This window comes from Astatotilapia calliptera, chromosome 17 (assembly GCF_900246225.1).
Source record: "Astatotilapia calliptera chromosome 17, fAstCal1.2, whole genome shotgun sequence".
Taxonomy (NCBI): domain Eukaryota; kingdom Metazoa; phylum Chordata; class Actinopteri; order Cichliformes; family Cichlidae; genus Astatotilapia; species Astatotilapia calliptera.
Window position 1 is genome coordinate 18,883,877 of NC_039318.1, and position 15,938 is coordinate 18,899,814.

General features: G+C 38.8%; 2 protein-coding genes across 14 annotated transcripts in view; both read right to left on the minus strand.

Annotated features, from left to right (window-relative positions):
• Nucleotides 1-2,317: 2,317 nt before the first annotated feature.
• Nucleotides 2,318-4,338, minus strand: lsm8 (LSM8 homolog, U6 small nuclear RNA associated). Its single transcript, XM_026146157.1, has 4 exons — nt 4,093-4,338; nt 3,490-3,530; nt 3,231-3,358; nt 2,318-2,671 (listed from the first exon to the last, which is right to left on the minus strand). Exons 1-4 carry the CDS (start codon nt 4,121-4,123, stop codon nt 2,581-2,583), a joined length of 291 nt encoding a protein of 96 aa, XP_026001942.1. The 5' UTR covers nt 4,124-4,338; the 3' UTR covers nt 2,318-2,580.
• A 4,231-nt stretch (nt 4,339-8,569) lies between these two features.
• The window catches only part of grip1 (glutamate receptor interacting protein 1), a 67,249-nt gene continuing 59,880 nt past the window's right edge, over nt 8,570-15,938 (minus strand). For 9 of the 13 annotated variants that reach the window (XM_026146165.1, XM_026146162.1, XM_026146166.1 and 6 more), the window contains 5 exons: nt 14,321-14,353; nt 12,649-12,759; nt 12,440-12,556; nt 12,204-12,350; nt 8,570-12,115 (listed from right to left, as the gene is read on the minus strand). In XM_026146165.1, the coding sequence (XP_026001950.1) occupies nt 11,807-12,115; nt 12,204-12,350; nt 12,440-12,556; nt 12,649-12,759; nt 14,321-14,353 (717 nt within the window). In that variant the 3' untranslated portion in view covers nt 8,570-11,806. The remainder of the gene's footprint in view (nt 12,116-12,203; nt 12,351-12,439; nt 12,557-12,648; nt 12,760-14,320; nt 14,354-15,938) is intronic. The other 4 variants (XM_026146170.1, XM_026146163.1, XM_026146159.1 and 1 more) reach the window with 1 other exon arrangement.

The window sequence follows — 15,938 nt, forward strand, 5'->3', positions numbered from 1 at the left end:
CTGTGTTTATGTTATGCTAACATAGCTGTGTCACCAGCGATCACGTAGCACATCATTATATACCAGCTAGTCCAACTTCAGTAATCCTTCAGTAACCCTGCAAAAGTCACTGTTGTTTAGTTTTCTGGCTTCATTTATGTTGGAATGTAGGTGGAAACCAGCGAGCTAACTTCTAACTCTGTTAAATTTCATATATTCTGTTTTCATGGATGCCTGGATGTTACACCTGGAAGAGCAGCCACACTGATCATTTTATTAAAGATGAATGAAAGAAAGAATTTAGACAGTTTGTAACTCTCAGTGATGCCGCAGAGTTCCTTTGACTTTGGGATCTGCAGCGGAGTTTGGACCTGGAAACAGCTAATGACATCAGACTTAAAGACTGGATAGCATCTCTATTGCTTAATACATAATTGTGTTGTGAATATTCATCCTTAATCTGTATAAATGCATAAGGTTCAGAAAAATTATAGTAATTACAAAATGGTACATTTCAGGCTAGAATTGCAAAGGGGAACCTGTCAGAGGAACGAAAGAGGAGGAACAGGGATGATCAAATAAGGAGAAAAAAATTAACAGCCAGCCTGAGTTGAAGAAAGAGTTTCTCATAAAGGAAAGGGAAAGATCTAGAAAGAGAGTGAAAGAGGGAAAAATAAAGAACATCGGTGATCTGAAAGGAAGAGAAAAAAGGGAGAAGGGAAGGTTTTGGAAACAAGCAAACACACAACCAGAGTACTTTAGGTATCAAAGAGTAGTAGGCAGCTACTTGCTGGTGAACTATTAAGATGTAGAACTTGACATGTGCAAAAACAGAATTGTTATGATGTGTCTGATATTACATAAGTTGTTAAACTTTAATGGTCATTTTGAAAGAAATAATATTTTGTTTTCTATTAGTGTGTCACCACCGTCAGCACCTTGTCAACTCCATAATATGGATTTCTTTGTTTATTTTTGTCTTTTGAAGAACCGTATATTATCCTCCCTCATGATCTTCCAATAAAAATACGTAATTTTCTCAATGTGTCATTTGCATGCTGCTAAATAGGATTGTTTCTTTTCTGAAAATATGTATGACTGTAACGCTACTAATAAAAAGCCAAAACAATCTTACTTTTAAACATAGTATAATTCGTTTGAAAACATATGTGCATAAACAATAGAACAATATGCTGCTAATAGTCAAAATAGCTGAAACAACCTAAAATATATATTTTTGCATTTGTTTGTGTCTGATGGTGTTGACAAAAACCTTGCACTCCTCCAGCAAAAATATAAATTATTAAAAAATATTACACCTGGGAGATTGTACCAAAACATGGTGAGACAGCCAAAACTTTGTGTAACAATTATATGTAAATATCCATCCATCCATCCATTCACTTCCGCTTATCCTTTTCAGGGTCGCGGGGGGCGCTGGAGCCTATCCCAGCTGTCATAGGGCGAGAGGCGGGGTACACCCTGGACAGGTCGCCACTCTGTCGCAAGGCTAACACACAGGGACAAACAACCGTTCGCACTCACATTCATTTGCACATTCACACCTAGTGACAATTTTGGTTATCCAATTAACCTATCCCCACAAGTAAATATGTAAATATGTTTTTGTTTTGTTTTTTCAAAAAATATATTTTAGAAAATTAAAACCTGTTTTGTCCCTAATCTCAGGAATCACTGATACACATATTAATACTTTTAAGTTGTAGAGTTTAATCTGCCTGTAGGAACAATGTGAATACTGCTCCCATGACCTCACCGTCCGTCCGTCTCTGATGCTGCCGCTTCCTGCTGAGCTGATTAAAAGATCGGCTCCGTGCTCACGACTGCTCATCCTTAAACTTGTTACCTCAGTTTATCTGGTCTTCAGGTGATTTTATCCAGCTGCTTTTAACCATTAAGCTTTCCTCACCATGGCCCTCATGTAAAACTTCAGTATTTATCGATCTGTCACTTCACAGATATCAGTGTTACTCACACCTTTAGTGTTCACGCCATCTTTTCACCATCTATTTCCTCCTCGCTCTCAGATGTGCAACTGATGTAAGGATTCATTTAGAATTGTCATTTTATTGCTGGCTCTGCAGATCTTTCGTTTAAATAAAAATCGCTTCTTGAAGAACTGAATCTTGGTTGTGGCATACTCTATCTCAGAAGCTATTCGATTTTTCTCCTTCTCGAATTTAAGAATCAAATTTCTTTCTCATAAAGTTTTCACTTTTTCCTCTGATCAATATCCTCTGACTAAAAATTATAATTTGTCAAACATTTTTGTTGAGTAAACAAACAAAACAAAAACGCTTTTCTTTTTCAGAACACAACAAATTAAACTTTATTAACAGTCTCACATTGACAAAAAGACTTAGGAGCATAAAAAAGTTCCTCTAACATTTTCATCATCTCACTTCTTTATTTATAAAAAGTACAAACAGAAAACAAGAGCCAGGAGTCAGAGACAGGAAGCAGGCGAGCAAGTTATCAGGATGCTCCGGCTGGTCCCGGATAATTAGCACACCCGCTCCTAAAACAGACTTCCATAAACTTTATTCACACAACAGTCACGCTGTCATCAGGGGTCAAAGGTCAGTGGACGACAGAGTTGAGGGGCTCAGCTCTGATGTTTCCTAAATCCAGAGTGGAGTCCGTCTCCTCATCGATCTCCCCGATCACCGCACTGTAACCAAAACAAGAAAAAAAATGTAACCACGAAAACAAACGAGAGGATTACAAACAAAAACAAACAGGAAGAACAAATAAAAACAGAAAGGAAAACAATAAACAATGATAAACAAACTACATAACAGAACTGTTAACAACAATATTTTTTGTTCATTAAAGTAAAACAACATGTAACAAATCTACATCTATCATGGATGTATGGATCCCCACACATCATTTTCCTTATAGTTTAAGAATAAGAGTCTTTCTCTTGGTTTTCCTTCATAAAAATAATTTTAAACAAACAAAAACAAAACTCTGATAGGGGTATCCGGATCAAATGTGCAACCACAGCATTCATCCTTAAAGCATCACAGAAAAAAACTTTTACATTTTTTTCTTAACTCTTAATTATTAATTATCCTGTTTTGCAATAATAAATTATATCTTTATAAAATAATAAAATTGGTAAATCATGTTAATCTGATTCTGTAGATTAAAATTTACATTAAGGCCTCACTAATCTTTTGTCTTCAGTATTGATTCATCATCAACAAAGGTCAAACGTGACTTACACGTTGTCACCTCGGACAATGTAGAGTCCCAGCACCACCTGCTCGACCCCCTGACTGGAGCTGAACACTCTCTCGTGACTCTCATCCAGGATCAGGTTGATGGTCTGATCAAAGCCCTTCAGAGTGCCCTGAAAAACAAACAAACTGACATGAACACAACTTACAATAACAAAAAGTTAACATCCAAAATAATTCTGACTTCACTGAATCCCAAATATTGTGAGTGGTGGAGTTCTGATGAGGATGTGTTCAGACTCACCACAATCATCCTGCCGTCCGAGGTGACAATGGCCACGGTACCTGGATCAGCACGAGTTAAAGAAACAGCACCTTTATGGACCAAAACCTCTCTAATATTATTCAGAACCTACAAATAGAAACAATTATCATCACACCAAAATTGAAAGCTATCCCGCCCACCCATTCTGGCCACAAGAGGCGCTTGTAACCTTAGCTTCTGTCTGTTAATGAGCTCCAGCTTTAAAACTGTAAGTTGTATGGTTCCAAAATTTAAAAAAAAAAGAAAAAAAAAAGCTTAAGATTTTACAATTTTTCAAAGTGGTCCAGATGTGATGAGTCCTGATGAATCAAACTGTGAAATCATTTACAGAACTTCTCTGATCAGCGGGTCCAAATAATATAAACACAGCAATAAAATCACGAGATTTTCCTTCTTGTGAATGTGAAATCTACATTTAAGAAGTCTGAACATGTTTTAACTCAGCTCTGAGCAACCCGTTTCTCACAGACATCTCTGAACTGCCGCTAATTAACAAAACAAGTAAGTATGCAGCTAAGCTAACTAGCATTTTCCCATTCATTCAGAGGGTTTGCACATTAGTGGCTAACGGCGGAAGGATACGGTTAATGTAGCTCTCCAGCGCAGTGGACATCCTAAGTCCCGGGCTCGGTGTCTATTTATCCAGCGGGGTGGTCGACAAATACTTATAGTGGTAGTCCGGTGACAAAATAAAACCGTGCGCACTCGAACAGCAGCAGTAGCAAACGGCTAACAACACACTGGAGCGCAGACTAGAGCAATCAAACACTGAGCATGCACGAGAGCAGAGCGCCGAGCGGAAGCGTCACATCCGGTTTGTGTTAACTCTCAAAAAAGAAAACAGTAAAAACTGCGAAACTTAAAGAAATAAAACAAAAAAGGTGGGAAAATGGGAAATACAAAAGAAAAAAACGTCAAGTTTTCTAGTAAATTTGTCAAGTTTATAAGAGAAAAACAAAATTATGATACAAATTGGTAAACTTACATGATACAAACTATTTTTTTGACTATTTTTTTAATGACTCTAAAACATTAAATATTTATTTTGTCGTTTTTCCACCCTATCCCTTAATTTTTATCTTTAATTATTTTAAATATTTCTTTCCTTCCTATGCTCCATCATAGTTAATAACCACTTTCTGTTTATTTCAATATATTTTCAGAGCCCTCAGATGCTTCTTTGAATAGTAAAAATATTTATGACTCATTTCTGAAATATAAATGATGTGATCCGCAAACAAAATGCCCACCGGAAGTGATGTCATTTCCTGTAACTAGAAAAATACAAACATATTTTTACAGTTATGTGGTCCTCACAGGAAAAGATGGTTAAAAAATTATGACGATTCTAACAAATATAAGCCATTAGCGTAGATTTAACTACCAAACACAATAATGGGCATTTGAAATTAGCTTAACATGGAATAAAACAGTTTTGGGATCTTTTGGATAATTAAGGAAATCTAGTTAATGCTCTCTAAATGCACAACTATTACGTACACTTTAATGTCATTTTGAAAACTTAAAATAGTGGTAACCATGAAGGTGAAGATGTCCAGGCTGAGTGGTAAAATGGTGTTGAGAAACTTTCAGCACAGGAAAGACAGGCAGGTCTGCTTTGCTTTTCTTTCTGTCAAAGACGTAAAATTAAATATGTATTAGGAAAAAAAATCATAAATAAACTTGTGTGTGTTGATGTCAGACAACACACAGAGTCCAGTTCTCCCAGCAGGTCTTCATCTTTATTGTTGCTCAGTAATCGTCCATACAAAGGCGGGTGGAGGAGAGCAGTGGAGCCCGACAGGACAAACAACAGGAACGTCATGCTACCAAAGTATTAAATTTGTACAAAAATACTTTACAACATCCCTGTTCCTTTAAAGAAAAATACAGTTTGGTTGGTTGGTGAAGCTACATGGAAACTAATCTGACCCACTATTTCAAATGGCAGTGCAATGCACGTGTGTGTGTGTGTCTGTGTGTGTGTGTGTAGGTAGGTGGATGTCTTGCTGAGGTGAATCACTAGAGTGCAAATCCCTGCAATGTTATACACACATACACACACACACACACACATACAGGCTCTAACAAATACACACCCACACACATGGTAATGTTAATACATGCGCACAAACACAGTGTGTATGGCTTTAGGTCTCACTCATCAAACCTTTGTGAAGCCACACCCCTCAGCCGTGTGGCTTGTTCCCATTGGTGGAGCAGTTCTCTTGGCTGAACCTTAAAACACTAACATCTATGTGTTAGCCCTCAATTCAAGGCATTAGCTCTATATTAGCAATGTAAACCATTTCCTTAGACCTTGTTAGTTCCCTTTAATCAACCTGTAACTACTACCTCGGCTAAATGCTAGCTGCAAGCTAAATTATAGTTCATGTTAGTTATGTGCTAACATAAACCACAAATCAGTAGAAGCTGACATAAAACTGACATACTCTCTTGTTAGCAGACATTTTTAGCTCCTTGGTTACCCGTTGTGTTTACCTACCTACAAACCAACCAAGCCCTTGCTATGTTAAGTTGTAACCACACCAGTAAATAAGTGTTGAAAAATTGTACAGCTAACTTACCACCCATGTACTATGTGCAACTAGCCACATGTTATAGTTAGCTCTAATGCTCTGCATCAACTACCACATGCTAAACTGTAATTCTATTATTTCCCATGTTAGCTTTTTGCTAACAAGAGAAAAACTTTGTTTTGCAAATGTAAGCCCTGTGTTAAAGGTCTGTAAGGGCTGTGCTGGCACTAGCCGTGTGCTAACATAAAAAGTTTAGGTTTGGATAGCTCTTTATTCATATGCTAATTAAATTACTTATACGCTTATTAACTAATAAATATAGCAAGAAATGGGTGTTACACATAGAAAGCCTAATTTTCTTGTTCTATGTGTATAGTCATGCGTTATGGTTAGACTAGTCCTATGCTCAATGTCTGCTAGATACATACTAATCATGTGTTAGTAATGTCCTCAGACCAAGTTAGGCTGCTCACTTGTCAGTTGAATTTGATGTGTGGTATATTGCTTTTGCTAAAATTAGAAACCGTGACTTAGTACTAACCATAAGCTAAATAGCTCTGTTATCCCCATGTAAGCTATGCGTTAACATAAGCCAAAAATCTGTAAGAGATCTTCAATGGAGCTGAAATACCCTTATGTTAGCATTGGCTGCATTACGTAAACCCCGTGTTCAACATCTGTTGGTCACATGCTAAAATGTATTTCTGTTATCTGTTATGTTTGCCTAATGCAAATAAGAAAAAAAGTCTTTATTTAACACATTAGCCCAATTTTAAAAATGGGCACAAGTTTTGCTTAACTGTGTCCTGACATACAATAGGATGTTACAATAAATGTTAGCTTTGGCTAGCTGTTTAAATATATGCCAACCAAGTTCTTTCTTTGTGATTAGCTAATAAACATAATAATAAATGGATATCAAACACAGCCAGCCTATGGTCCTTGTGTTATGTCTGTTATGATTACGCTAGCCCTTTGTTTAGTGTCTGCTAGCCATATGATAGCTATGTCCTTAGATCAAGTTAGCTTGCTCAAGTGTCAGTGTAATACCAGTGTTTCAGCCTTTTTCTAGTCAAGATGCTAAAAGACATTAATTAGCTCTACAGCTAACCGTACCTTAGTGAAGTGCAAGGTTTGTGCTAACAATACACAGACTGTGCTAGTACTGGGATAGCTGTGTGCTAACATAAAAAAAATGTTGGTTAAATTTAAGCTTTGGTTAGCTGCTTTTACCCATGTGCTTACAAGTCTCTTGCTATGTTTATTAGCTAGTAAACATAGTTGGGATAGTAGTTTGTACTGTGTTTATAATTATGGGTATGCTCTGCGTCTGCTAGCGTAATGCTAACTACATACTAGGCATTTTCTTGCAAAAAAAACCCAAAAAAAAAAAAACCCATCTGAGCTTTTAGAAATTTTTGGGTAGACCAGAACAGCCAATTACAACTATCCACATAGAAACAGCCAATCACAATGCTAATCCAAAGCACAGCAGCAACTATTGGAGTGTTTGGCTCAGGGATGCTGAGGGAGGGTTCTGATTGGCCACTTTAAATAGTGAGTTAAGACTAAGGTGAGAGCAGGAAGATGTTGACATCACTCGAAAATAAACACTCACTCACTCTCTCTCAGACACACACACACACACACACACACACACACACACACACACACACACACACACACACACACACACACACACACACACACACACAGTGTTTACTGTCACAGGTTTCCTGTTTTAACAGGATTTTTTTTTCTTTTGTAACATAGTTTTTGTGATTATGAGATGGTGTTTTCAGGGTTTGATGGTTTTTGATGTGAACAGCGATGGGGACTGAACTCTTTTTTTTTTTTTAATCTATTTTACATATTTTCTGGTTCAGTCACCATGGAAACAAACAAACAAACAGAATTGACAACAGTCAATCAAAAAAAACACACCAATTGATTAGCATAAGAGATCACTGTCACTGGGGCTGGGGAGGGGAAGTCGGGGGAGGGGCATGCGTGGCTTCTTCCTGGAAGCTGATTGGTTGTCTTTGTGTGTAAAAAAAGAACCAATCACAGACAGGCAGGGAAGGAAATGTTTATGTTTCTGATTGGTTCCAGCCAATCAGCTGAATTTTTCAGAACTGCCGTCCATCATCCTGGCTGCCTATTGGTCAGGGGGTAGATTGGGTGGGGCTTGAGGTGGGAGGGGCTTAACTGGCCTTGTGTTTAACGTGTAACATACACACACACAGACACGCACACATACATACACAGTGTGGCCAGTCCAACAGGTGTAAACAGTAGAAAAAGTATTATTGAACTTGCTCAGTGTCATCATCATCATTATTATTATTGACAGCGTGGTTATCGTAACTCTTCCAGCCTGTAGCTCGTCCATGGCACAGAACTAAAATTTTAACAGTAAACCCTTCGTTTCATTTAGGATGCTCCGATCAGTATCAGCTGATCATTAGTGAAAATGCACCGTTTTTTTTTTCCTAAAGGTAAAATTCACAAATAATTATTTAAAAAAACATAATGATATTGTCCTTTATATTATATATAAACAAATTTCTCTAGTTGACATATTAAAGCATATAAAGTAGCTGTTCTGAAGCTTTGGATCCTACCACATGTTCTCCCTTAGCAGATGGAGTGTGCCCAGTGTTGCAGAGGTTCCTTTTTTGTGTTTTTTGTTTTAACTTAGCTTGCCAAAATTTTAAATTAGAAACTGCATAATTAAGAAACATGTTTATAGGAAGTAGCCATTAATAGATGGTTTTCCACAAAATATTTCAAACTGTTACTTTTAATGGGAGGCAATGCATTCCCAAATTCCTAAGAAGATATGGACTATAGGCACTTTTGGACCAAAAAGCATCAAAGATGTATAGCTTTCCAAAATACACTTTCCAGATATACTAAGCTAAGCATGGTTTGCAGATTCTTTTCTATTCAAACTGCCTACATACCAAAGATGGACAATTTATTTTCCCAAGGAGACACATGCTAAACTGGGACTGTTTTGGAGCTGAAATAAGCTGAAATAAGTTCTGCTCAATATTATTTTTTTCTCTTTATAAGTTCATTGGTGCAGAGCTCCACACCAGTCCCAGTTTCTCATGGCCTCCTCCTGGAGCATAGATATGCAGAAGTGATGTAAAAGCTGAATAGCATTAAGTATACATGAAAAATCAAATTACCTTGCCCTCACACAGAGCCAAGGTAAAATTATTTCTCTGTGCTTTGCTCCATTTTTTAATCACTGAGAGTTTTATATACTCAGCTGATGTTACACCCATTTTTATGCAGGCTTTTTAAATGTACTTTTTTGCAATTACCTTCTGCAAATTTTAACCTAAACTCTTTACCACAGTGATTTATGTGTTGAAATGTTTTGAGTTGTGTTCTGTCAAATTTTTAGTATTCCTTTCTAACCATACTCGAATTTCTTTTAGAACTTTGGTGATGGCTAGCGGTTCTCCAATCGTGCATATCATGTGTATCTAAAAAAACTAACAAAGGCTTGTTTAACAAGACCAATAAAAATTTCTCTGGTCCGAAAGCACCTTATCTTTGTCTTTTCACTAGCTTCAAGCTGAGGCGCAACAAACATAAATATATATGCAGCTGCAGGTTTTCCTGCTCAGTAAAAACCAGTATTGTAGACATGATCAAAACAGCAAAAGGTGACCTCTAGCGACCACATAAGGTATTAACCCAAGAATGGCTCCTACAAGTATCATGTTTCAATGTCCAGCTCTGGTTTAAAACTTTAAAACAGTGTTCATCCAGAGACCAACATCTCTGCTCAAATGCTAACTTTTCTCATATTATTCATCTGTATAGCGGCAATGGTTAGTAATAATGTAAATTTTGTGAATGGCGTCATAAAATATTAGAACTGTCAGTTGTAATTTATGGAGAATTTAGGAAATTAAAGTGATAGAGAGCAGGTTACATAAAATATAGCAGCCGTTCAACAGTGGAGCCAAAGTACAAGCCAAACCTTGTACAGTTTTAGTTCAGTAAAGTGCATAATCGAACTTGACTAAGTGCTAGTTATTATTTTTCCAATAGAATGGTAAATAAGAATGCAACAATGTTAAAACCCCTCAAAGCTGTCTGTCAACCTCTGCCAACTATTTAAACCAAACTAGTGAGCCTTAGTGTCTGAATTTTATCTGGTTATCATGAAAAACTACACCTGGTAATGCCCACAGGAATAAATCTCTGGGTTGCCAGACGAACTAGCTAAGGAGGTCTTTCCTTTTGTACTGTTTAATTTGGATATCTCTTTAGGTTTCCATGTCATGTTGAGCATTTATTTTAAGGAGGTACATCTCATCATAACCTTATGAATCCAACCTTGTATACTTGCCAAACCTCACCTAATCCCAACCATTTTTGAGCTCGAACTCTCTTTCTATCGTCATTTCCACTTATACCCTTTCTTCAAAACCTGCAGTTAACCAGAACCATTTTTATTCTCATCTCTTAAACCAACCTTCTGATACCGGTTTCTTGTGGGATCTGTACCTTCTTGTTCGAAAGCTTCTTTCTTTAATTCTATGTGGGGCAGTGCCTAAAACTACCTTTCCATCAACCTTCCAATGTCAAGCATAACTACTTGGAAAAGTTACACCTTCAGTAAATTCAGACTTACCGTCTTCTGCATTCTGAACAATCTAATTTTTAGTGTACTGAGGACCAGTTATTTCAGCTGGTTAAATATCAAATAGAAGACTTTCATAAGGATTTCTTATACACAAGCATAAGGATTTAGTAATCAGTATATGTTCAGTAATATCATCAGATGTAGACACTGATCAGAGCATCCCTAGTCTCCTTGGCAACTGTTATGCCCATCAGCAGGTTTCGGTATCTGGACTAGTGTCCCATCAGTCTTTGTGCTGCTGTGGATCTCGGCCAAATGCCACAAATCTGGTTCTAGTAGGCCCAGGATCCAGGATGGACTTCCCCAAGCACTGGCCATGGCAATGGCACAGTATCCATAGTTCCTTGGCCAGTGAGACCACAAACATGAACCATGCTTTGACCAGTAAGACAACTAGATTAGCCTCTGGTTTCACTAGAAACAATAGCCATTGTCCTGATCCCACTAAGACCAGTACCTGTGTGTCTTGGTATGCTAAGACTATTGGCTCAGGTGCTTGTTTAGTAGGACTTTGGTGGAACCTGGAACCATAATTCCAGAACCCATGTGTCTTCAACCTAGAATTCTAGGCTTCTAGAACCAGTAACCATCAATCTTAAAAGAGTAAGACCATTGGCTGCGGCACTGACTTCATAGGGATATATTTCTCGGCTTGTAGACCGTTAAGACTATTGGCTGTAGTTGTGGCTTCAGTAGAACCAGTAGCACTGGCTCTGGGCTAGAAGGACCAATAACTATTAATCTTAGACCAGGTAGGCCAGTAGCCCCAGTTGTGGCTATAATAGGATCATTAGAATTCTGGTTCCAGTGACACTAGTAATACCAGTATACAGAACTGGTTCAGGTTAAAAGGTGTGGAGTTGCTCCAGTCCATCACTGTGCTTTCAGGCTGCTTTAGCAGTTCAAGGGTCAAACTATAGTAGTCAAAGGTCATCCAGAGGGTGTGTGTAGCACCATGGGCGGTCTACTCCGAACCAGTTTAAACCAGTTTTAAATCAGTTTGATTCAACTTTGTTGTCCCCTTTTTCCTCACGATCTCTCCAGTCTGGTGTGGTTGAATCCAGTGTGACATAATTTTTGTCTGCTATAAGGAATTGTTTGTAACCTGCCCCATCCCAATCCCTGTCCCAAAGCCATCTCCTGGTTGGCTCCACTTAATTGGACCACTGTCCTCTCCCTGGCCAACAGAGAGCTCTGAGGATCCCAGGTCACTGCCAACTGGCTGAGAGGGGTGGCTGCTGTTGGTTGTGCCATCGGTGTGATTGGCCATCAGGGTAGAGGAGGAAGAGGAGGAAGGGTTTCGGCTGATTACAAGCTCCAAGCGGTTTGGAGACTCTGCAATCAGGGGAACTACAAGGCAGCAGTCAAAGTCCCTGGTCCGCACATGGTTAATCTGTAAGAAAAAAGAAATCTTAATTTAAACCAAGAAATGAAGAGTTGAAGGCTGTGGAGAGATTAGTGAAACTGGTATATTTTTGTACCTGTAGTATTCGGTCATAGGCTTTGAGACCACCCCGTTCCGCTGGGCCTCCGGGTCGGATGTTATTAACATAGACGCCGCGGTCCAGCAATCCATCAGAAACGCTGAAACCAAAATCCTCCAGGTCTGTCGCCTTCTCCAGAGTGAGCTATGAGTACAAAAACACACCTGTCAGTTAATAAGGATCACAGGGTTTGTGAAACTCCCTAAAGAGAGCAAACACAGGCCAAACATTACCTTGTGAAGTTCCACAGGGTTCTGGTTTAGGATGTCATTTACTTCCTGTCTCATCTTCCTCATGGCGAAGGCTCGGCGCTGAGGGTCAGAGGGCAAGGTGTTGGATCGAGGAGTCACCTGAGAACAATCACAAGAAAGTTGTCTTCAAAATCAATATTTCACAAAATAACACATATCACAGAGAGAGGTTAAAGGTCAGCGGCATGTACTTGTGGTCTGGAGTTGCTGCGCTCCTGGAAACTCGCCTGGCGTCCCAGTGTGCTCCGCAGAGGGGTGGGATCATGGTTTAGACTGAGGGTGGAGCCTGACATGATGGTAGCCTATGAGAGTCAATCAGAGAACAGCAAGCGCAAACATCCAATCAGAACCAGATAAATAGCAAACATGGTAATTAAAGATTGCTGCCTTTGAACCCAGGTGGCAGGAAAGGACCTCTTTCTAATCATACATCACTATTATTTACTGTGCCTCTACTGATGTTTCTGAATTTCCATTCCTAGGATCTGCTGCTGTTTTTGAGCAGGCTCAACTGTTGTCACCATTGACTGTTTTAACTCATATTTACTGACAGGATCTCTTGTTTTGTACAGTTTAATGGCCTGTAATATGAAGCAGGTTCAACATAACAAAGAAAATCTGGCTTTGCTTACTCTGATATCAGCAAGCAGCCACACGAAGGTGGTTATTGGTACCATTCAGGTCTATACAGTAAACTGTTTGGGGGAGTTTTTTGGCATACACTCTTTATATTCCCAGTGTGTCATTATGTTTTCCAGTGCTTTTAGATTTCATTTTAATATTTATTAACTGGAATTTTCTAACCTAGCAGTAAGTTTGACAACACCTATCAGGAGCTGATGATCTCTCTATAATAAACACACACCAGCCACATTTTTTTTTCTTTTTTTTAGGTAAACCTTGCTATTACCTGGTTGCAGAACTATCTTAATTCTTCGAAGTCCAAGTTGGAACTTCTTAATGTCATCTTGATGACATGTAGAAATGCACCATGTCATTTCTACATGATTGGGTGATTAGCTAATTGCTTTAACAAGCAGCTGAACATGTATACCTAATAAAGTGTCTGGTAAGTGTATATTACTCTATTTAAGGCTTATAGGAAAATAAAATTGCTTTAAAACGGCAGTTTTCCATTTTTCTTACTGGTCAGGGAAATAAAAACTACATACTAGTCATCAAGGTGTGAGGGATCTTCTAAGAATCAATACTGATTGATCAGTAGACTAAGGCTTTGTACATGCAGGTCTCTTATCTCAAGCATAGCCGACATAATCTAATAAGACATGAACTCTGAAAGCTCAGCATTCAACCTGAAGTTAGCAGTCTAATCATAAATCCTGCTTCGTAGTACAGACCTCTACAGATAGATTCTACTTTTGAGCTCACCCAGAGGATTTCAACTCTCTGACTGTCAATGTTTGATGATTGTGCTTATTTTCCACATCACACCCTTTTTTTTTTAATGGCTAAACTTCCCAACCGATGCCCACTTCAGCCAATCAGAATCAAGAACTCATCAAACGCATGCATGACTGACAGATCTGCTTCATGACTGGCAAAAAAAAAAAAAAAAAAAAACTACCCATGAGGCCTTGCGCAAGCTCTCCAAGCATGCCTTGCTCAAACTGCCATGCCTGGTGCAACAACATGACTCTGCCATGTGACTGTGTTTGGAAGCTGGGTGATGTCACTAAGATGTCACAATGACGTCACCATGGTCTGCTGTTAGAATGCAGTTAGAGTCACATTCAAAACCAGCAAACATGTCAGATGTTTGACAACGCTGGAGGTCCAGTTAGAGGAGACAGAAGAAGAGGAGGACAGGAGGAGTTAGTACAGGGGAGGGAGGATGGGGAATACCAGAGTGAGGAGGTGTGTCTCCTTTCCAGACTCCTGGAAGAGAAGGAGTCTCTTTTTTACTTCTGTGTGCCAGAGAAGGTATAAACATGTAGTTCTTTCAGCATGAATTGGACAAATATGACTAAACTTTGACTGTCAGTCCTCAGGGCTGAACAATAAGCCTCTCATCAGTGTTCACATCACTACATGATTATTTGTGTTAACAGTTTTTGTCCAGTTCAATAATTAAAGTGATCAATATTTCAGCTATATTTGGTTTGTCTTCATTCTTGTGGATGTGTGATGTGGTTTTTAAGTGTTTCTGTGGATAAGAAGAGCATTATAGTTGAGCTCATTACAGACTTCCAGCCTGTGTTGCTGTTCAGATCAAAATATCAATGTCATCCTGTAACAGTGCAGTGTATTGGGCACAGGAATGCTACAACTGTTTATTACAGAAGGTCTATACTGTAACTTCTCCAAAGCCAAGTGGGGAGACTTGATCTGGCTTGCTGTCCAAATGTTAAGTACTTGTGACAGTGTGGTGTATGGGTCACAAAAAGTTTATCTGTTTTTAAAAAATGCTTAATGAAGACTGTAAAAAGTTCACTTATGTTGAGCGTCTTTTTCAAATTGTGCTGAAATTGTGGACTTCAACCTACAAACCAGTTTTTAAATTGTGTTAATCAGCAAAGTAAAACCGCAGTTATGATAAATATTTTATGCCATACTTCCTCAAAACTGTCCTCATATTTAGTGCAGGAGGAAGCTATAAAAATGGGATTTTCTAAGGACAGTGACAGTTCTATCAGAGAGATTTATGACACTTAGTGTGTTTGGACTGTGTTCTTAGTAGTGGTGCAACGGATCAAAAATCTCACGGTTTGGATCAGATCAATTTTCGGATCAGCAAAAAAAAAAAAAATGTTAACATTTACTTATTAACTTATTTAAGTATTTTTTGCCTATTAAAAACATTCAACTCAAGACTCATTCCACGGAATTATATAAAAACAAATTAAGGTGCAATATAGGGCAGTACAGGGCTTTGTATCTACCACTCCGCTGTGATATAACGAGCGGTCACGGTCACGTAGCTTTCCGTTGCCCTGGAGGTCGACCCATTTGTAGTTGGGCAACAGAAGATGCCGGGAACAGCTCAGCCATAACTTTAAACTTTTCCTGCTCATACATGCCTGGGTACGATCTTGTCACTGAAGTGGACACGTAACGGGATATCATAGCGTGGCTCAAGCACGTTCATCACAGTTTAAACCCCTTGTTTTGCACAACGGAATACGGCCTCCCGTCTGCAGCTAAACACCCCAGTAGCTTTTGTAATAGCTTTAGCCCGGTTGGACTGGGCAGCAAAGGGCTGCTTAAATGCCGCAAACTCCTCTGCTCCTCCACTTGGACCGCTTTCGCTGACCATAACTATTGCTTAACAGACTGACCACGCGCACCATACACATACTTTTTTGAATCTTCGGATCACGTGCGTGCCGAACCGTGGAGTGGGATTGGTTCAGATAACGGATCAGCCGTGATCCGTTGCACCACTAGTTCTTAGTGTGTAGGGTAGTTTTTTTTTTGTTTTGTGTGTCATAACATTGAGACGACTACTGAATGTCACAGATGC

Excerpts from the sequence above, each read along its gene's own strand:
- lsm8 (XM_026146157.1), bottom strand. The coding sequence starts at position 4,123 with ATGTCCACTGCGCTGGAGAGCTACATTAACC. Across the intron at positions 3,359-3,489 it reads CGGACGGCAGGATGATTGTG|GGCACTCTGAAGGGCTTTGA; the intron begins GTGAGTCTGAAC and ends TTTGTTTTTCAG. Across the intron at positions 2,672-3,230 it reads ATTGTCCGAGGTGACAACGT|TGCGGTGATCGGGGAGATCG; the intron begins GTAAGTCACGTT and ends TTTTGGTTACAG.